Source organism: Alternaria novae-zelandiae, assembly GCF_023758075.1.
Source record: "Alternaria novae-zelandiae strain BMP 2774 chromosome Unknown scaffold_4, whole genome shotgun sequence".
Lineage (NCBI taxonomy): Eukaryota > Fungi > Ascomycota > Dothideomycetes > Pleosporales > Pleosporaceae > Alternaria > Alternaria novae-zelandiae.
In genome coordinates this window covers 764,125-783,926 of record NW_026056964.1, presented here as the reverse complement: position 1 = coordinate 783,926, position 19,802 = coordinate 764,125, and the positions used below count along the sequence as shown (strand labels likewise).

The window sequence follows — 19,802 nt, the reverse complement described above, 5'->3', positions numbered from 1 at the left end:
AATTGGAAACCCAAGATCGAAGCCCGAAGTTCGGCAGGTAGCTTGGGGAATAGATGGAAGGTAGCCGCCATGATGGGCTGTTCATAGGGTTGCAAAGAAGGTAATGCGCCCTTCACTCGGATTGGGACCTGGTCTGGTGCGCGCCGGTCATCGAAATTGCATTTTGGTTAGTTTTGTGAAGAAGCGTGAATGGGATGTACTGTCATCGGATTGAATAGGAGCAGACCGTTCGCGCGAGACAGCGCGCGTCGACTGCTGTAAATCCGCCAGGATCTTCTAGTAACGCCATGGCTCGAGATATTTCGATGTATTTGTGATGCACGACGCGCCAGCGAAATAGACGCGTCGTGACCCGGTGGGTGCTTGCCCACACACGTCATTACCCAGCCATCTTTGTATCCAACCAAATCGGGTTAGCTCTCAAATCAACCCATCATCATCATCATCATGAGCAGCCACTTCAAGTACATCAACATGCTCACTCTTACCAGTATATTTATGTGTGCAAATCCAATCGTGCCATTTGTGTACAGTCAAGTTGTGACCCAGATCACCAAGGCCCGCCCATGCTCTGTGGGTATCCACCGCCCCTTCCCCCATGTTCAAACCCACGATGCGACGGCAACACTGCGCTTTGCCCACCAGGGAAGTGACCACCACCATAGTCTTGACCTTGAATATGACCTTGACCCTGACCACCAGTGTACATACCTTGCGCTGGCATCTGGCCAGGCACCGGCTGAGCATACGCAGCACCCTGAACAGGACTCGGCATAGGCCCCTGTGGCATTCCCCCTCCATAGCCTTGCTGCGGCATCTGCTGCTGCTGCTCAGTCCCATTATATGCCAGGTGCGACCCCCTAGTCTGCTGCGTATTCTGCCCAAACCCATATGTTCGATTAGGTTCCGGCATTGCAGCCACCGCAGCCACATTAGTTGTAGCCATCTTCCCCACATCTTTCGGTGGGTTCAGCGCAAAACCCCAAGTCCCCTCCCTCAACTTCCCCTTGACGAATCCAACCTTCTTCGCCACACCCTTGGGCATCTTACTCTCGTCGCATCCTCCAATCGCCCATTCACACGCCTTGACAACCGCATTCCACATCCCTTTCTCCGTGTCTCCGAGCACAGGGCTACCTTTCTCCTGTCTTACGCGCTCTAGCACGGCCATCATGAGGCCCTGAACGCGGTTCGTGACTTTCTCGAGATCTTGAGAGGACTGCGGGATGAGGATGTGGAGGGTCGCTGGGCTGGTGGGTCGGATTTGCGACTTAGTGAAGGCGATACTGACGGGCGCTGCGGTGTAGTAGTCTTGCGCGGAAGCAGAGGCGGGACCAACTGCTAGTCTGGCGAATGCAGGGACGCCTGCGCCGTGGGCTAGAAGGGCGAAAGGGGAATCGGCTAGCTGGACAGCGTGGTGTATGGCTTCGTCTTTGCCGGCTGCACGACACTTGCTCTTTTCATAGTTTTCTTTGCTCACGCACATTCTTGCCCAGTGTTTCGCTTTACCCGCATCGAGGTGCTTCTGCACCATCTTGACTGCGTCACTGCCGTACCTGCCTTCACTCGCAGCGCGAAGCCGGAATGCAAAGGTAGCGAGCTCATCTTGCGCTTTGTGGAGGTGAGGCCGCGACAGCGAGGTAGGAAGGAACGTGTTGATGTAGTAAGCGTAATAGTACACATAAGTACCCAGATACTCGAAGTTGAGCAACTGACTAGGTGCATCGAGGAAGACAACAGGAATGTCCAGTTTCTTTGCGAACTGTTCCAAGCGTTCGAGATCCGGCAGTTTGTTCGCTCGTCCAGAGACGGAAGGTGCTATTCCGTCTGCGAGGTTGAGGGACCCCGTGATGGTGATTGCAGATAAAGCGGATCGTAGAGGAGATGTTGTCATGTTGATCCACTGTAGCAGGAAGTGCAGTACAGCGCCGTGATGCCAGACTATCTTCTTCAATCCGCCCATCTTCAGTACCTGCTCGACAGCCGTATTGACTCTCTTCACTGTCTTCTCGAGCGCCTCCTGCTGTCCAGATAGAACGCCGTTATCCCATCCCCTCACTATGACAATCTTGCTGAACACCGCCACGGTGCCTTCGAGATGCTTCTTGCCATCAGCTCCAGTCAGATACTCAATCAACTGGCAGATGCGACCGAAGTTGTTCCTACTTCGACTCTCTTCAGCAATGATCAGCATACTGCCATCACTTTCGTTCGCGCCCTTATTCTTGCGCACGCCGAGGTCGCACAGCTTGGCGATGACCGACGTGAGTTGGAGAAGGCTGTCGATATCGGAGTCGGTCTCCCAGATGTGAAGGACACCTGGGTCGCAGACCTTTTCGAGAGTGCTCTTGGAAGCGGCAGCGAAGGACGACTTGTACTGATCTGGCATCGACTGCACCGACTTCTTAAACGCGTCGAGATCGCCTGACCAAGGGCCGTTGAAGGATGTCATCTTCTCGCGATGGTGATGTTTGCGCCGATGGTGAGAGTGTGACTGAGATTTGTGACGATGGGGAGAGGTGGCGGGACTGTTGGGAGGCTGCGCGGGATGCGAAGTGTTGCGCGGCGGATGGGTCGGAGAGTAGCGATCGATGAAGCGGTTGATATAGTTCATTGAAGGCCTGCTGTTGTTGTACTCGTCTTTTTTAACATGGCGAAAGGTGACGGTTGGTAGTTTGTTCATGTTCACATCCACATGTGAAGGAGTCAAACTCTCTGTGAAGATGGACCTGCAAGATAGACACGTGAGCGCAAAGGCGGACGCTTACATTGATTGTTTGCAGTGCAAAACGAGGATGACAGCGAAAGTAGTGAAGCATACGCCTTGCGCGTGGCTAACGGTGAAGCGACAAGAAGTTCGATGTTCGGCCAAGGCGTGAGGTGAGGAACAATATGCAAGATAAATATGAAGATGCGATTCGAAAATCGCACGTGTACCTGACCTTACCACCGGGGTCTCATTGGGTTCGAGCAGTCGTGATATACCCGCACAAGTATCCAGATGTGCCATAACGCCGCCCCCAATGAACAATTAAACAAAATGAGACATGTGCCGACTTTACTTGCCAACACCACCGCCATGCTCCAAGATAGTCTGCTTGTCGAGCTTCTCCACTTTCCTGCTTAGCAGTGCACGTAGCTCAGGACTGATGACCCTCGCCTCATCTTGCTCCTCTTCACCAACCTGCTTGCCCTTATCTGTGCCGGAAGTCGACGCTTGGTCTTTCGCTGGTGACGCACTTGAGGACGTACTTGGCCCGGGGCCGGCGACGATTGCAGCAGCCAACTTGCGTTGTCGGGCTTGCGGGGCGGAGGGAAAGTTACCTTTCTTGTCGATTGTTTCTACCGTTCGCTGGAACCTCTTGAAGAGCGACTCCGCGCGAACGAGCGTTGATTCGAGATCCATAGTACCAGAGAGCTCGTTGACTGGAGTAGCGTTAGTACCATTCACTGTCAATCTGGGCTGGTTTGGTTGCATAGCTTACCATATTTGAGCACCTCGTCAAAGTGCTTCAGGTGTGCCATAATCACATCTCGGTGCTTTTCCAGAATGGCTAGTGCAATGAAGATGTGAAAGTTGCTGCTCTGGTAGTCTGTCCAGAGCGACTCCCACAACCGAAGTACATCTGGCCACTCGAATTCGCGCTTGTACCAAACGAGCAGCATCCGGAAGAAAAAGAAGAAGTTCGTAGACTCAGCGGATTGAAGGTGAAGATATAGCTTGGGGTCCATGAGCTGTACGAGGTGGTCGAGCGTCGTGAGCTGCTTGCGCATGCCGGACTGGTCGCGTAGGAAGTTGCGCTCCTGTTTGCATGTCAGCCCTGTAAACGATTACAATAGCCATGGAAACTGTACGTACCATGCGCTCCATGAATCCAACAAAGCCCCAGAATGCGACGGCATCATCCTGCATGACAGCGTAGATGGGCGCGAGCAGATCGCTCATGCCCTGAACGTAGCCAAGATCCTTGTTGTATTCGTTGTACGTAAGAAGCATGTCTTTCATCTGCTCCAAGTGAACGTTGGTGCCAGTTTCCGCAAAAGGCGAGTCAGGGTCAGGGTGGGGAATGTCTTCGCCGGCGAAAATGGGGATATTGCGATCTGTGCGATGTACGTCTTTCTCTACACAACGGACCCCATAGAATGGGACAAGTCAGCCAGTTTTCAAGCAAGGGCATAACGCGCAAGGATACATACCTATTCTGTTCTTCTGTTCTCTCCACCATTCCTCTTGCTCTTCATTCTGGTTCCCTTCGACCATTCGCTCCCACCATGCGCCCTTGAGCCGAATGTACTCATCGCGCCTACTGTTAATGTTCGCGCGACGCTCTTCGTCGGAGCTGTCCCAGTCGTAGACCCCGAGAAGGAACAGCCATGCTTCCTTTCGTACACCATCGTCAGGATCTAGACCTCCATGGAAAACGCGGTCTTTGACTTCGTCTGGTGTGAGTTGCAGCCGTCCCTTGGGGTCGAAGAATCCCTTCCATTCTTCCAACGTGACAGGTTTTCTTCGGTCGGCCATGGTCATCTTATCCATGTCAAGGATCTCGAAGTCGCCGACATCGCTCTCCTCCATAGCCAAGACGTCCTTTGCTGTCCATATCCGCTGATTTCGCTCCCGCTCGCTTTGTTCTGCAATGCCCATAGCCCATCTTGCGAGGTATAACCGTGCGCTGTCGAACTCTTCTTGTAGTGTCTGGACCTCTGGGTTCTGAATCAGGCGTCTAACCTGAGGCGGAATCTTGGGGTTGTCTGCGACGGCTTGAGCAGTCCTTCGCGTGAAAGTGGTGACCTGACTAAGCTTCTCGAGGAAGTTCCATCTTGCTTCCTTGAGCGCCTTTGTGACCGGATCCATTCCACCATCCCGTTTGCCAGACTGCGAAGATGACGCGTCTGGTTTGCCTTCGGTGCTCTTCCTTGGTGCAACGTCTTTGCCAAAGGATCGCTTGTCGTCTTCCGAGGGGTCGATAAGGTATATGCTTGGATCAGCACCGGATCGTTCGACTGTGACGTATCTCTTGAGCCATCTCAGCACCTCGTCGCCGCCCCAGAACATGCCGCCTCCGTCGCCAAACGGATCAAAGCTTTCCTTGGCCAGCTTCTTCCGCTGCATTATGGTAGACTGGCACTCGCTATCGTGGAAGAAGAGCGCAGGAAAACTGTCTCCAGCCCTAGTATTGATGACGACGCTTCCGAACCACCATCCGATGCTTGGTGGCCGTATGAGGACGGAGTATATCTCGCTGACAGGCAGGGCGAATGCATACCCGGGAGTTCCGGCATGTGTAGATGGTGTGGGAGGTGGAGGTACGAGGTATGACTGTCTCGGAGGTGACGAGGAGTCTGACAGATCGACCTTGACGTATGTATCATATGCATCGCCGAGGTTTGACTCTGGTATCCAGGCGAGGAGCAGCGATGACGCGTTCACGCTGCGAGCGGAGGAGGAGGAGGTTGGACGCGCATCGTTAACGGTTCGGTTAGACTTCTGCTGGACGAGAGCGACGAAGCCTGGGATGTTGTCTTTGGAGGAAGGCGAGGGATGCACGTAGACCTGCACATGTTAGCCTACTTCCATCATGCTGCGTTGGATAGGCTTTACGTACCTTGCTCTTGGTGTATAGTAGCTTCACACCCTTTCCGCTGCTTGTATGGCGGATCGTGTTGTATTCGCCTTCTTCATCGTCGCTGAGGTCGTAGAAGCTGGCCGAGGGCGATGGGGGCGCTGGGGCCGACGAAGTCATGCGGGGCTAGGCGGCGTCCCAAAGACGCGGAGTGGAGGCTGGTGATGGGTTCCGAGTAAGATGGCCAGATATCATGCGCTGGAGATATATCAAGTAGTACGGTGGTAAAGCAAGAAAGAGGCGCGTACCCGTTTGGCGCTATGCAGTTGCAGGTGATGCTTGCGCGGGCAGTGACCTACACCCGGATGACGCAGCCCAGGTGTGGCGGTGCAACCCGCCCGCGCCATTCGCGGGGAACGCGTCGCTCCTATCGCATCGAGTAATGTGCTCTAGCCGCGACACTCTGCGCAAGATAGCTCCGAACGAAAGTATGCTTTGAAGCGATTATGAGCTGAATGTATTGATTAGGTATTCGTCTATGTGGCCAGGTCTACAAACCCCATGCTTCCCACCCAGTGACGACCAAGATCCAACTCCGTTACGCCGTGCTGCATGCAACAATAACAAGCTCAACGCATGCGTGGTCCGCTTGGCAGGCCCATACGTCCACCTTGAGGTCCGCGTTGTGGTGGAGGTGCGCCGCCACCATACCCTCCACCTTGGGGCGCATACGGATCATCGTTCCCACTCCATGGGGAGTTCGACGACATGCCAAATGAGCCCTGTGGTCTCCCGCCGCCGCTACCAGTACTTCCATAGCTGTGACTCCGATCTTCAGGGTAGGGCGCCCGTCCACCTTGCGGGGACGATTGCGAGTTGGCAGATTCTGAAGAAAGTCCACGCGGTGCTGGGCTCTGTGACCGTCCCCATAACCGGGCCTTGAGCCTTTCCTGTGCTGTTGTGCCCGACCCTGTACCCGCGCTCGGTGGTGGTGAAGCTTCTGCTGGTGGGCGTCCTCCCAATGAGCTTTGGTAGCTTCCTGCTCGTTGGCTGGGCAGTGGTCTGCCTTGTATCTGAGGGTCTGGCGTCAATGAGTTGCCCATGGGCCGGCCTTGCATGGGACGCGCTCCACCGCCCCGTGCTCCTGGCCCTCGGCGAAGTGACTGTGGTTCTTGCGGTGGTTGTTGTGGCGCGGGATTATCCCACAGATCGTTCAAGCCTCCTCCTCGGCCCGCTGTTTGTGCTTGTGCCTGTTGTCGCGAAGACACGAACTGGGCGGGCGCAGGCTGCGGTGCCTTTGGATCGGGCGGGAGCCATTGCGGAAACGGCCGTCCTTTCTCCGTGTAGTATGCGCGAAGAACTCTGGAAAGATGCGAGTCATCTTCTGTGTCGCCGTCTGCTTCGTCCGAGAGGATCTGTCGTCGCAGGTTGTTGTAGCGCGAAGTCGTGTTCGTAAGGAGGTTGTTTAGGTAGGACGACATGATTGTGTGTGCGATCGCCGTTCGAGGGTGCGGGCGGCCGATGCGCGTGCTGGACACTTTATGCCGTCGTGTCGGTGTTGGAGATTAGTGGTGGTGCGAGGCAGTCGGCTCGCGCCCGGGTCGCTGTTTCCAATTTACTGGGCGTTTGGGAGCAAGACCCTGGTTACCAACACCACACTTCAGCGTTTCTTCACCCCAAACCATGACTTCCCTTCCACTATTCATGATCCAACCAGTTCATGCCAATATGCGCAAATTTCCTTGAGCCGATAGATCACCCGAAGCGGCCCTCGTTCGCTGTACACATCTTTGCACACCTCGTTCCAAAAGTTGGAATCGGGCGCGTCGCCCGACCGCTTCATGTAAAGCAGCACGTCCAGGCACGTCCTGAATCTTGAAACACCGCGAGTCTATGCTGCCATTCGTGACGGGGCACTGATTGGAAAATATGTTCTGAAGCTCCTCGAGACTTATGCGCTACTCTACCAGCCATACCCTGACATTTCCATAGCCTGCTTATTCCAGTAATTTAGGACAAGACTGACGCGAATAGCGGAGCAGCATTCAAGAACGCCTATGGCAGATCTCCACTACGTGCGCAAGCATGCATGTTGTCACAAACTAGCGCTTGGAGATGGCAGCCTGAAGGGCTGAAGGGCGTACTTCAACTTTGAAATTATATGCGAACATAAAACACCACGTTCTTACCGGTAACGCTTCCTAACCATGGAGTTATCATCGAAGAAGATGTCTTGGGAAGAACGAAGAGAAAGGAAAAACCGCGAGATTGCCGAGGCCATCGCCAACGTTCAAGATGAAGCCACCCAGATCGACATTATCATGAAGAAGCGAGGATGCTTTGGTCCGAGTCAAGACAATCAATTCTACGTAATCATACAAGACTACTTAAACAACGATACCAATGCAAAAGACGCTACGAAAAAACTGCTCGACCCCATCAACAAAGCCATCCTCCAAAACAGAAAGCACCTCCCCTTCCTTAGTATCTGGTACTCCATAATCCACTCCGCCAAACGCCTCTCTTTCCGCGACACCAACTGTCTCAACAAGCTCGTCACCCTCATGAAGACGATAAAAGCGAGCTTTCCACCCCCAACTGCCAAAGATTCAGACATGTACACCTGCCTCCGCCGCTTCGGCATGGCCGCGCGCGAGAGTATAGACGACGGCCCGGGAGGCCAGTGTGGCTACATGTCACAAGAAGTGCACGCATACGCCAACATGCTCTACTTCTACGCCCTCATCACGCGCGAAAACATCCGCAATTTCTGGATATATTGCATCTGGCAAATGCGCAATGCACTCGAGACACCACACGAAGACGATGCGAATGGCACAGCAATACAGAAATACAATTCTTTCATCCCCTCCGCTGCGGTCTGGATCTTTGCTATGGGTAAACACATCTACGAAAGAGAACAAGACCTCACTCCAAAGAAGGCGACGGAGGGGGATCCAGGTAGCGGTGGACCGTTATGGGATGGTAGAGCGGAGTTTAGTAAGCAGAGGTGGGCGCTTTGGAAGAAGAGGTTTGGGGAACTTGTTGAGATGGAGGGGTTGACTGAGGAAATTAGGGCGATTGCAAAGGAGGCTGCTCAGAAGATGGATTGGATCGATGGTGGGGCGAAGGAGGATGGTAGGGGGCTGAGGCATTACGCCTGTCTGGATACATGATTCGTTACATACAATGAAGTTGAGATACACTATCAGGCAACCTACTACAATAAACACTCAACGCATTTCAACACTTTCTTTCGGCCCTTCGCTACATTAGTAGAATGACAGGCATATCAGCTAGCGGGCGGACGCTCCCGTAGACTACGTTATGGCAGGCATCGGAGTTGTGTCCGCGCAAGTGGGACATAACTAGCGACCGTTGGCGGGTCGTCTAAAGCCCGTCACACTTCAAGTAACGCGAAGAACGAGCAGAAATCAAGTACACTTGTCTTGTCAAAGTAGATTTTTATCTATCGCCAGGGAAGTGCTTGCCAGCAATGAACCACTGAACGCACGTTTCGCCTTCTAATTCGCTGGAGCGTCCCTAGTACTCCGCCATCTCGTCCTCACCATGTGCTGAACCTGCATCTTCGGCCGGAATAGCCTCTGGTTCAGCTGCATAAACCACCTCTCTCACAGCGACATCTCGAAATGCTGCGTCTACCATGTCCAGACCGGTAGTGCGCAGATCCATCTCCAAGCCCTGGCCGCCCGACAACAGCACCTCCATCTTAGGTTCGATATCCTGAGTTCCCTGCTCGCTTTCCTCTTCATCGTCAAGATAGATCCATTCGTTTCCGCGATCAAAGGCGTAGAACTCTAGGCGCGGGCCGTACAGCAACATGCCGTGACCGTTCTGGATCTTGCCACCTCGGCACAAGGCATCAGTGAGAACGTCGCTGCGGTGCATGGTGTTGCTCGTGGAGAGGCGTGGGACTTCCTCGAAGTTGTCGATCATAATGGCGAAGTAAGTATACGGATGCTGCTCGTGCGTGATCGCACCAGTCTCAGTATTCGTTGCCATCGTCTTGCGCATAACCACGAAAGCGGCGATGTCCTCAGGCGCGATATGATCCCACTGCAGGTTGAAGAGTTGCGTAATACCTTGGGCGTACTCTGCTACCTTGGCGTCTTGCTCTTCTCTCTCCGCCCTCTCGAGCTCCTTCTTGGTTGGTACTTTACGGCGAAAGGCCCTGCCTTTATTCTTGTGGAACTCTTTCCAGATATCTGACTTATCGTCGGCAGCTAAGATGAAGTTCATCCCGTACTTTGCCACGGGTCCGGGGGAAGTGGGCACCACCGTGTAATTATGTGACGGGGGATAGTAGTGCGTGAGGAGAGCAAAAGCAAAGGCTTTGGCGTACTGCATGCGAGTTGCGTTTGTCGCAGTTGACAGTGGTCCATAGTGGGACAGATAGGCGACGTATAAGGCTTGAATACCGGGTATGTTGTTGATAGAAGTCTGGGTAAAGTCCGGGATCTCGAAATCAACCAGAGTCTTCCAGAAGTCTGGGGGCAACTCTGGCTCTTCCTCTTGCATGTCTGCAGTATACTGGTGCGATTCTTCAACTGCAACATGGAACTGGGCATCGTTCGATTCGATAGGATGAGGTGTGCTTTCCGGCGTCATAGGTCTGTGGTACCCGTCGTAGTGAGCACCAGGCGGCATTACATCAGACATGAACGTGTCGTAGCCATTCGTGCCGTGGTTATGAAAGCCGTAATGCGGAGCTGAGGTCTCGTCTATGTGTTGTGGTGTAGATGGTCCGAACCTCTCCTGGAGATAAGGATAGACCGGGGCGTATTGCGGGCCGACACCAGAAGCGCTGTCAAAGTTGATATGCTCTTGGTTGTAGTTCTGGTCCATGTTGGCAGTTGAGTGGGTCGTAGAGTGTAAGTTGGTGGAAACGGGTAGACCAAAACGAAGCAGTTATAGTCGACAAATAGAGGTATTTGCTAGCGTAGAATCGGCGTGGGTAAAGGTAGCCTCATGGCACAGGTGAAGGGTGCCTATGATTGAGCAAGTATTACTTGCAACCGTAGGAGTCATGCGTCTGATGCCAGTCTCGTTCGTAACGCCGATGAGATAACAAATTTGCAGTGATGCGCCTCATATCGACTCATCAGCAACATGTTGACTCTCGGTCACAGTGTCTTCCACCACGCCATCCATAGCCTCTGCTGCCCCATCTGTGGCTCCATCAACTGCTTTCTTCGCTTGCTCCTTCGCCTTCTTCTTGAGCTTCTTCTCTCGATTTCTCCGCGTGTTCTTCTCGCGCTTGGCCTCTTCCTTCTCCTGTGCAAGACGTGCTGCCTCACTCTGCTTCTCTTTTACCGCCTGGAGCTTCTTCCGTATCGCTATGCGTGACTTCTTGCCCTTCCTTGTGCGCTTGTGTGCCTTATCCTCGACCGTGACGAGCATAGGAGGGTGACCAACCAGGACCTCCTTGCTCATGCCGGCCGGCGATATGGTGCGCACCTTCCATGGCAGGGCGCAACCGGGCCATGGCTGCCGCGACAGCTCCAGGACGCTCCTTCCCTCGATGGCGGCCGCTCTGAAGGCGTCTTCCTCCTCGCTTGTGGGCTCGTCGGCGAAATAATAGCTCCGTGGCTTCTTCAGAATCAGGCCTGGCTCTCCGCTATCGGCGCCTGGCGATGAAATTCTAATCTTCAGCGATTGTGGAGCAGCGTTTGCGGGCGCAGCGAAGAGCCGCAGCTCCGTCTCGTCTTCGTCGCTTTGCGCGATGTCGTGAACATCATCTTCGGTCGTGGTATAGGTAAACTCGGTGTTTATCCTGGATCGCAGCAGCTCTTCGAGATCGGGGTCTGGCGAGGATTGTCTAGATGATATGGGCGACTCCAGCTCATCGCGGCGAACCCTTGGCAAGGTCAGTATGCAGATAACAGGCCCACTAGCGAGTCGACCCACCGCTTCGCATCCGGCACTTCAAACATGGCGTTGTCGTATGGACGTCGCAGAAGTTGCTGTTCTGAAAGTTTCGTGCCTGGACATCGGTTGCGTAGCGGGAGATCGGCATTTGGCTAGACAGGTGACTAGCGGAACTGCACGATCGCTTCGTCACCTGGCAATAACCACGGGCGCATCGCGATCGGATTCTTCGTTTCCCCCCATGCCAAAAGAAATGCAATTGCCTTGGAATGGCCCGCGGAGCAGGATATCCGCCGCCTAGCACCAATGCAGTTACTATGTCACTCAAAATGGACGACAGCGGCAGCCACTCGCCTGCAAGAGGAACAAGCACCCTCGCTGCCGCCAGTCGCAAACCCCCCACCGTTGTGCCTCTGCCTTGGGACTGATACTCTGCTATGTTGTGCTACTAGAAGGACATGCTGAATCCCCCACGAACATACTAGAACCATGGGCTACTCGTGGCCAGAAGCAGCCCGCGAGCGCGATCTCCACAGGTTTGGGTTATGCGATAGAAACGCTTCGGCTGCAGCTAAGGATGCTTACAGGTACTACCGCCCATGGCTCGATGCACAGAGCCTGGTTGACGCTGCCGACGGTTCTGGTAAAGGCCTGACCTACTCTGGCTTCCAACCCCAGACGTCGCGCGATCGATCACTGACTGCCTTTGCGCAGCTCGCCACGCTTCGACTCGACACCCGGCGGGCAATGGTATCGCTGATCGACGCGCACCACCAGTACATTCTTGCCGAGGCCACGCGCACCCTCTCGCTGTTCAAGCCCGTCGCCGAAGAGCCCGAAGACGAGGTCTGGCTGGGCAATGCCATCTTGACCAAGACCGATGCTGTCTGTTACCACACCTTCTCGTCGACCTACACGGCAAAGGAGGACGATGGGAGCACCTACACTGGCGAATGCATGGTCATCCCTGATTGCAGACTAGATGCAAGATTCGCCGATAGGGATTATGTCAAGGGTGAGCCTGGTGTGAGGTTCTACGCAGGCGTCCCCATCATTACCAAAGCAGGCCACCGCATTGGCGTCTATGCTGTATCTGATGAGAAGCCTCGCGATGGAATCAGTGCTGGCGAATTGCGCTTCATGCAAGATGTTTCCGCCGCCGTCATGGAGCACCTCGAGCTGGCCAAAGACAGCATGGACCGCAACAAGGGTGAGCGCATGGTACGTGGCTTGACTCAGTTCATCGAGCGCTCCTCTTTACAGGACAGTCGAGAAGATGGCAACCGGCCCACCACTATGGAGAAGCAGACCGAGAACGCGCGCTTACTAGCCCTTGACGAAGAAGAAGGCCACAACACGTCTGTACCTGCCAGACAAGCTCACCGCAAGCGTGACGCCGAATCCGACGCAGCTCGTATCTTCCACAGCGCCGCTCGTATAATTCGCGAGAGTACTGAGGCCGATGGTGTCGTCTTCTTTGACACTTCGACCGCTGGGATAAGAACCCATCTCTACGACTACAACCGCACAGCCGGTAGCAGCGACGAGAGTGCGACACACAACACTGATACCGGCGACTCAACGGCTTCACGAAGGCACAAGAAACAGACAGTCGTCGACGCGGATGGCGTATCCGATGCAAATTGGACTGACAGCAAGGCCTGTCCTGTGGTCGGACTATCTTTACGCGAAGGCAATGCGGCCCTAGTGCACACAGACTTCAGCTTCAATGAAGCTGCCATGGAGCGCTATATCCATCGATATCCGTACGGGAAGTTCTTCAACTACAATGAGGATGGCATGGGCATCAACTCTTCTGATGAGAAGTCTGAACGTTCCGAGACAGAACAGTCGGATCGTACAGTCGACGAACCCGCCGCTAACACCAAGAAGACGCGCAAAAAGCGAGAAAGATTCATCCCAACCGAGTTCCTCAAAGTTCTGCCAAAGGTTAGGAGCCTTATCTTCCTGCCACTCTGGTGCCCGGCTACGGAACGATGGATTGCTGGTGGCTTTATCTGGACCACCCAAGCCGGAAGGTTGATGAGCCCGGATAACGAACTCCCATATCTCCAAGCATTCGGGAACTCAGTGACCAGCGAAGTAGCACGACTCAATGCGCAGAAAGCGGATCGTGCAAAAACCACATTCATTGCGTCTATATCACACGAGCTGCGTTCGCCCCTGCATGGTATCCTTGGATCTGTCGAGTTCTTACGCGAGACGGTGGCATCGGCGTACCAAGAGTCTTTGGTGTCTTCTATCGAAACTTGCGGCAAGACACTGCTCGATACGATAGATCACGTGCTTGATTACGCAAAAATCAACAAATTACAGAAAGTCTCTGGTCAGAACAAGCGAAGCGTGGGGCGAAACAAGCGACAGCCTTCTGATAATTCGATTCTTGGTGTTACGTCCGACTTCGATCTAGCACAATTAGTCGAGGAAGTTTGCGACACTGTGTGTGCTGGTCACACGTTCAGGAAGACACATCACATCAAAGGAGCCGCAATCTACGATCAAGCTGAGAGCAAGGCGGCAACAACGTCCCTCCAGGACACGAATAGCAGCAACGAAGTGGCAGGCAGAGATACACATGGCTCTGTTGCTGTGTCTTTGATCGTAGCCCCATACGTCAGTTGGATCGTGAGATCGCAGCCCGGTGCTCTGCGACGCATTGTGATGAATTTACTTGGGAACGCGCTCAAATACACCGACTCTGGCTATATTGCTATCAACATGATACAGCAAAAAAGCTCCGCCAACTTCATGGACCTATCTCTTAGTGTGGAAGACTCCGGTCGGGGAATGTCGCAGGAGTACCAGCGGACAAAGTTATTTTCGCCATTCAGTCAAGAAGACCCTTTCAGCTCCGGTACCGGATTGGGTCTTTCGATCGTCAAGCAGATCATAGAATCCCTGAAAGGCGAGATTGAAGTAAGGAGCACGCATAACGTTGGTACTGTCATCAAGATCAGCATACGTCTACCCATTGGCTCCAAGGCGAATGCCCACCAAGATCATGCTCTTGTCAGAGCACCCCAAGAGCTGAAGGGCACATCTGTCTCCATCGTTTGCGACATGACTAACACGCAAGGCGGCGAGCGGGGGCTAAAAACCAAGGAGTCCATGGAAAACGCTTGCAAGAACTTTGACATGAAGATCGTCGCCTCGAAGCACGCCAGCACTGACATCTCGGTCACCGACATCGACTTTCTGCTCATCGACTCGCCTTCTCTCTACCAATTGATGCAGAACTCGAATGCCAGTCGCAATAACACATCACCGCTAGGAGTAGTTTGCGTTTGTACAGATACTGCAGAGAAAGTAGCAGCAGAGACTCAGCTTGCGAGACAAATCGAAGCGCTGGGCTGGATCATTGAAATAGTTACACAGCCGTGAGTATTCCTTACGCAAGTCTGAGACCAATTTACTGACGACACGCACAGCTGCGGACCTCGAAAGCTCGCCCGGACACTTCTATCATGCCAGAAACGCGCCTCACAACACAACAACGAGCGACACATCAGCCGATCGATGAGCTCCTCATTAGTCCAGCCCGACCTTCAGACTCTTGCACCGCCTCGTGCCTCGGCTCAGCGAAGTCTCAGTGACATGTTCCCACAAGATGTATCAACGCGAAAGGCTGACGAGGCCGCCGGATACCCTTCTCCACCGCCACCGCGTCCCTTCCCAATAACCACCACCCCTCTGAGTCCCACCCACAGCGAAGGCGGTGAATACTTCAATCCACGTGTCCTCCTCGTAGACGACAATGCCATCAATCTGAAGCTCCTCGTCGTGTTCGCCAAACGGCAGAATCTACGCTACGTGGAAGCTACCAATGGTCTCGAAGCGTTTGAAACGTACAAATCAGAAGCCATGTCTTCTTCACCGCCAGCCCGCCCTTTCGACTTCATACTCATGGATCTGAGTATGCCCGTCATGGACGGTCTGACAAGTACACGTAATATCCGCCAATTCGAGAGCAAGAACGGCTTGCCGAAATCGCATATCGTCGCATTGACTGGACTCGCGAGTGCGCAGGATCAACAGGATGCGCAAGAGGCAGGTGTGGACATGTACCTTGTTAAGCCTGTCAAGTTTGCAGATATTAAGAGGATCTTTGGTGGGAAGTGAACATAGTTTTCGCATGTTCTTGATGGCGTTACTCGCGGTTTGGTAGCTTGTCTCACGATGTTGGCATTATTGGTTGGGCATTGCGAGGGTATTCTGGATGGACTTTTGCATAGTGGCATGGAAGTGCTAGGATGACATATGTCCCTGGTTAGGGTTAAATTCACGATGTTGTTAACGATGAGCTTCCCCACGCAATCAAGCCACGCAATCAAGCCACGCAATCCACGGACGCCGAACGGCGCATTCGTCCCGTCTCGTCAGAAACTTGATCCTGCAGGAACACGATCCTACGCCCCAAGGTGGATGCGCCCGCGTATATGACCAATCAAACGAGGGAACGAGCAGTTAGGTTGCAGCATGGATTCACGCCTGCGGCTAATCTACCACCGGCATCAGGCGCCCAACACCCTGCTTTCAAATCCGTGTGTTAGCAGTCGCGCACATAGGTACACGAGTTCTTGATTGATGTCGTATCTTGTATTGTGCTTCTTGTCCTAGTATTCAATATGACGAGCCCGAATAACGTAAAGAAACGCAAAACAACTTATCATCCCGTCTTGATCATCGGGGCGGGTGCAACAGGTATCGCGGCTGGAAGTCAACTGAGGCAAAAGCTCGGACTGAAAGAATTCAAGATTGTTGATCGCCAGTCTGGTATTGGAGGTTCGTCAAAAGAGCGATCTCATAATTGCCTTGATTGACGATCGGTGGTAGGGACATGGTGGATCAACAGGTACCCAGGAGTAGTAAGTCTTATCATACACGATAATCGGAACAACACTGACTGCAACGAAGCAATGCGACGTGTAAGCGATATTGTGCGAGCTTGTAACGACGATTATTGAACATCACAAGGCCTACTTCCCTATACTCTTTCTCCTTCGCACCAAACTACGTTTCGAAACGCTTATATCCCACCGGCGAAGAATTCCGCGAGTATCTCAACGAGATCTCGGACAAGTATCAACTGGCCTCTCACATCCAGCTGAACACCGACGTAAAGGAACTCCGCTGGGTTGAGGCCGACGCGCAATGGGAGGTAACACTCCAGCACCTGGTTCCTGGTACCGGGGATCTTAGCACCCGAGATCGAGAAGACAAAGCAACCGCTTCTGGTCGCGAGTCCGTATACCTGCATGAAGAAGTCGTGCGCGCCAAAGCAGTGATAAGTTGTGTGGGAATCCTTGTAGAGCCGAATCCATGGCCATCTTCAATTCTAGGGCGCGATACCTTCAAAGGCGACGTCTTTCACTCTGCGCGCTGGCGCGACGACATTGATCTCAACGGAAAAGACGTAGTAGTACTCGGAACAGGATGTAGCGCTGCACAGATAGTCCCGTCTCTACTCAAAGAGCCCTACGAAGTCAATTCCCTAACACAGATCGGCCGATCAGCACCCTGGGTAATGCCACGACTTTCCGAGCCTTTCGGAAAAGAAAAATACGCCAAATACGCACCCACGGTCTACAAGTGGCTTCCATTCCTCGGGTATGTAAACCGCGTCCTGATATATCTGCTGGTGGAAGTCATTTGGTCAACCGTGTTCCAAATGAAACACAAGAAGTGGCGGGCTGCGATCGAAACACAACAGTTGGCTATGATGAAGGAAATCGTGCCGGAAAAGTACCATGATATCATGACGCCAGACTATCCGTATGGATGTAAGAGACGCGTCTTCGATACTGAGTGGTTGCCCAGCATGCAGAATTCCAAGTTTACGCTTACCAATCGTCCCATCCAAGCTGTGGATGGTAAAGAGCTCATTCTGGGTGCCGATGGGAAGGCTACATCCGGCCAACAGCGCATCAACGCCGATGTCATCATACTCGCCAACGGCTTCGAGGCGACCCGCTGGTTGCACCCACTTTCAGTCTACGGTCGCGACGGAGCAGCCTTGCAAGAAGTATGGAAGCAGCGTGGAGGCCCGGCTGCATACATGGGAATGGCCGTCGATGGGTTCCCGAATTTCTTCATCGCGGTCGGACCGAACACGGCGAATGGCCATCACTCACTCATCCTCACGAGCGAAAATACGGTCTCGTATATTCTCAAGATGATCAAACCAATCCTGAGCGGCAAGGTCGACCGCGTCGAGGTGAAGAAACAGGCCGTCACGGCGTGGACCAAGGGTGTGAAGAAAGATCTGGAAAAGACCGTTTTTGTGGGTTGTCGGAGTTGGTATATGGATGAGGAGGGTTACAATTCGACCATGTATCCGTAAGTTCTGCTTGTCCAGACCAAGCTATGCCAATGGCTTCAGCGTGCTAACATAAACTGTAGTCGCTCGCAAACGAACTTTACCCTGAAGTGTATGTTCCCGGCGTACGCGCATTGGGACGCTTTCACGGCTTCGGGGTCGAAAGTTTCGCTTTCAGAAAGCAATTTCGCTGCGCTGGGCGCCTCTGTTGTGGCTGTAGCGATAGGCTTGTGGTATGGAGTTGCGAAGTACATGTGACAAGGCACATGCTAGACCTCGGAACGTCTTCCAATATATGCCGTGTCGCACAAATGAGCTTTCTACCCCTCTTGAGCGCGCTCATCGGTAGCTTAGTCTTCTCATGTTATCTTTGAGCAAATGTGTCGTGAGTGGCCAGATCGTCAGCACTAACGCTGTGATGTGTCCACGACGCTGCGGCAGCTTTCGGGGCTCAGAATACATTTTCCATAATTGCTTGCCCTGATTGCATTTAGTACTCACCCGTGATCCAATACGTGTTGTGTTGTTTTCGAGGGTGGGGTCGCGCCTTCCTACAAACGCGGAATCACGCGACTTCGCGTGACAGGAAACCGCGAAGGACCTCAACACGCGCCTCAACGTTCAGCTCGTCTTGTCCATTTGTTCCCAAGCTTCTGCTTGACCGCATCTCTGCGTGCCCATTACATTGCGCGACACTGACCTGCATTGTCATCACTAATGCCGTCGCAATGACCCCACCCTTCTCCTCATCGCCGTTTTTTGTGAGAGCAAGCTTGTGCCATCTCACCCATCTAGCAGCCGCATCTCGACACACCCCAATCATGCTGTCCAACGATATCATCCAACTCCATGCCGACACTTGTTCATGTATTCCGATAGCTGACCGGGGTTGTGCCAGCGGTGCGAGGCGGAAGAGCCCGGAGGGTGAATGCGCAGCCATACATGGGTTGTGGCGTTCGTCTCGAAGATGGAGGGATAGGCGTGGATGTCGGTCTCGCCTTCTGTACGACATGTGCGGGTTTTCGCGTGTGATTCGGACACCACGTCGCATGTCGCGACCTCGAGGCGGTGGGTGGTGCTGTTGACAATTCCACCGCCTCAATAGCGCGAACGAGCGCACATCACGGATAAGCGGTATGCGGGTGGCGCCATCTCGTTCGACGGCTTCACGCTGTTCGTCGAATTCAGAAATTCCATCGCCCGACGCAGAGGGCTTGAGTCGCAAGCGTAGTTGCGTTCGCGAAGTTGGTGGGTCATGAGTAATTGCAAGGGTGCAATTCGGCAAGAGAAGGTTTCGCTAGAGGATCGCCTTCTTGGACTATCCTTATAGGGATTTCCACTTTCGGGTCTCCGACATGCATGTCCGCAACACCATCAGCGCTATCGCATCGTCAAACAGGAAGCCGACTATTGGGCCTGAGATAATTGGCTGTGGAGTTCAGGTTGTATCTCTAACAGTTGACAGGGCTTGACAAAGACCCTGCGTGAGAGCTACGGAGCGGCCTTCCCTCTCCGAAGCGCAGGATTGCAAACACGAACGGATCTCAGTCTCCACCTTACTCAATCAATTGGCAACGTCGAAAGAGTTCTATCAACCTCTTTTTACAAAGACTTATTGCCATCCGGCAGTGTCTAGTTGCAAGCTTACCTGCCGAAGGCGAAGCCAACACGCGCGACACGTGCTAGCCGCACCGATGCCAGGAACCTCAAGTCGCTAACGTTAGCCCATTATCAACCACTTCGCGACTCTAGACTTCATATGGTCAGGCTCACAAGCCCTGCCCTGCGCCTCAAACGCAGGGCGTCCATGGCCCAAACCGCGGGGCCGTGTTGATCATCGTTTATCGGCACTGCAGTTCCTCCACGTTCACTAGTCTGAAGCTGTCTTGAAACAATAAACAACACCCCCACATCTTTCTTTAGAACTCTCTCGTTTCGACAGAAAGGGGTATCACCTTCCAAACTAACGGTCCGTTTGCTAATGCGACACCAGAAAACGTTCATCGGAGGGT

General features: G+C 53.5%; 7 protein-coding genes across 7 annotated transcripts; 2 read left to right on the top strand and 5 right to left on the bottom strand.

Annotated features, from left to right (window-relative positions):
• Positions 1-550: 550 nt before the first annotated feature.
• On the bottom strand, positions 551-2,452 carry J4E88_002766 (uncharacterized protein; the record flags this gene model as incomplete). The annotated part of the gene is made up of 1 exon (XM_049396424.1): positions 551-2,452. One exon carries the CDS (start codon positions 2,450-2,452, stop codon positions 551-553), a length of 1,902 nt encoding a protein of 633 aa, XP_049257772.1.
• A 606-nt stretch (positions 2,453-3,058) lies between these two features.
• J4E88_002765 (uncharacterized protein) lies at positions 3,059-5,744 on the bottom strand (the record flags this gene model as incomplete). Its single annotated transcript, XM_049396423.1, has 5 exons — positions 3,059-3,426; positions 3,486-3,804; positions 3,860-4,122; positions 4,198-5,554; positions 5,607-5,744. 5 exons carry the CDS (start codon positions 5,742-5,744, stop codon positions 3,059-3,061), a joined length of 2,445 nt encoding a protein of 814 aa, XP_049257771.1.
• Positions 5,745-6,193: 449 nt separating this feature from the next.
• On the bottom strand, positions 6,194-7,045 carry J4E88_002764 (uncharacterized protein; the record flags this gene model as incomplete). The annotated part of the gene is made up of 1 exon (XM_049396422.1): positions 6,194-7,045. The coding sequence occupies one exon, from the start codon at positions 7,043-7,045 to the stop codon at positions 6,194-6,196; it is 852 nt and encodes a 283-aa protein (XP_049257770.1).
• A 726-nt stretch (positions 7,046-7,771) lies between these two features.
• J4E88_002763 (uncharacterized protein) lies at positions 7,772-8,740 on the top strand (the record flags this gene model as incomplete). Its single annotated transcript, XM_049396421.1, has 1 exon — positions 7,772-8,740. The coding sequence occupies one exon, from the start codon at positions 7,772-7,774 to the stop codon at positions 8,738-8,740; it is 969 nt and encodes a 322-aa protein (XP_049257769.1).
• Positions 8,741-9,107: 367 nt separating this feature from the next.
• Positions 9,108-10,430, bottom strand: J4E88_002762 (uncharacterized protein; the record flags this gene model as incomplete). Its single annotated transcript, XM_049396420.1, has 1 exon — positions 9,108-10,430. One exon carries the CDS (start codon positions 10,428-10,430, stop codon positions 9,108-9,110), a length of 1,323 nt encoding a protein of 440 aa, XP_049257768.1.
• Positions 10,431-10,673: 243 nt separating this feature from the next.
• Positions 10,674-11,518, bottom strand: J4E88_002761 (uncharacterized protein; the record flags this gene model as incomplete). Its single annotated transcript, XM_049396419.1, has 2 exons — positions 10,674-11,442; positions 11,493-11,518. The coding sequence occupies 2 exons, from the start codon at positions 11,516-11,518 to the stop codon at positions 10,674-10,676; spliced, it is 795 nt and encodes a 264-aa protein (XP_049257767.1).
• Positions 11,519-16,099: 4,581 nt separating this feature from the next.
• On the top strand, positions 16,100-17,814 carry J4E88_002760 (uncharacterized protein; the record flags this gene model as incomplete). The annotated part of the gene is made up of 2 exons (XM_049396418.1): positions 16,100-16,256; positions 16,520-17,814. The coding sequence occupies 2 exons, from the start codon at positions 16,100-16,102 to the stop codon at positions 17,812-17,814; spliced, it is 1,452 nt and encodes a 483-aa protein (XP_049257766.1).
• Between the last annotated feature and the right edge of the window lie 1,988 nt (positions 17,815-19,802).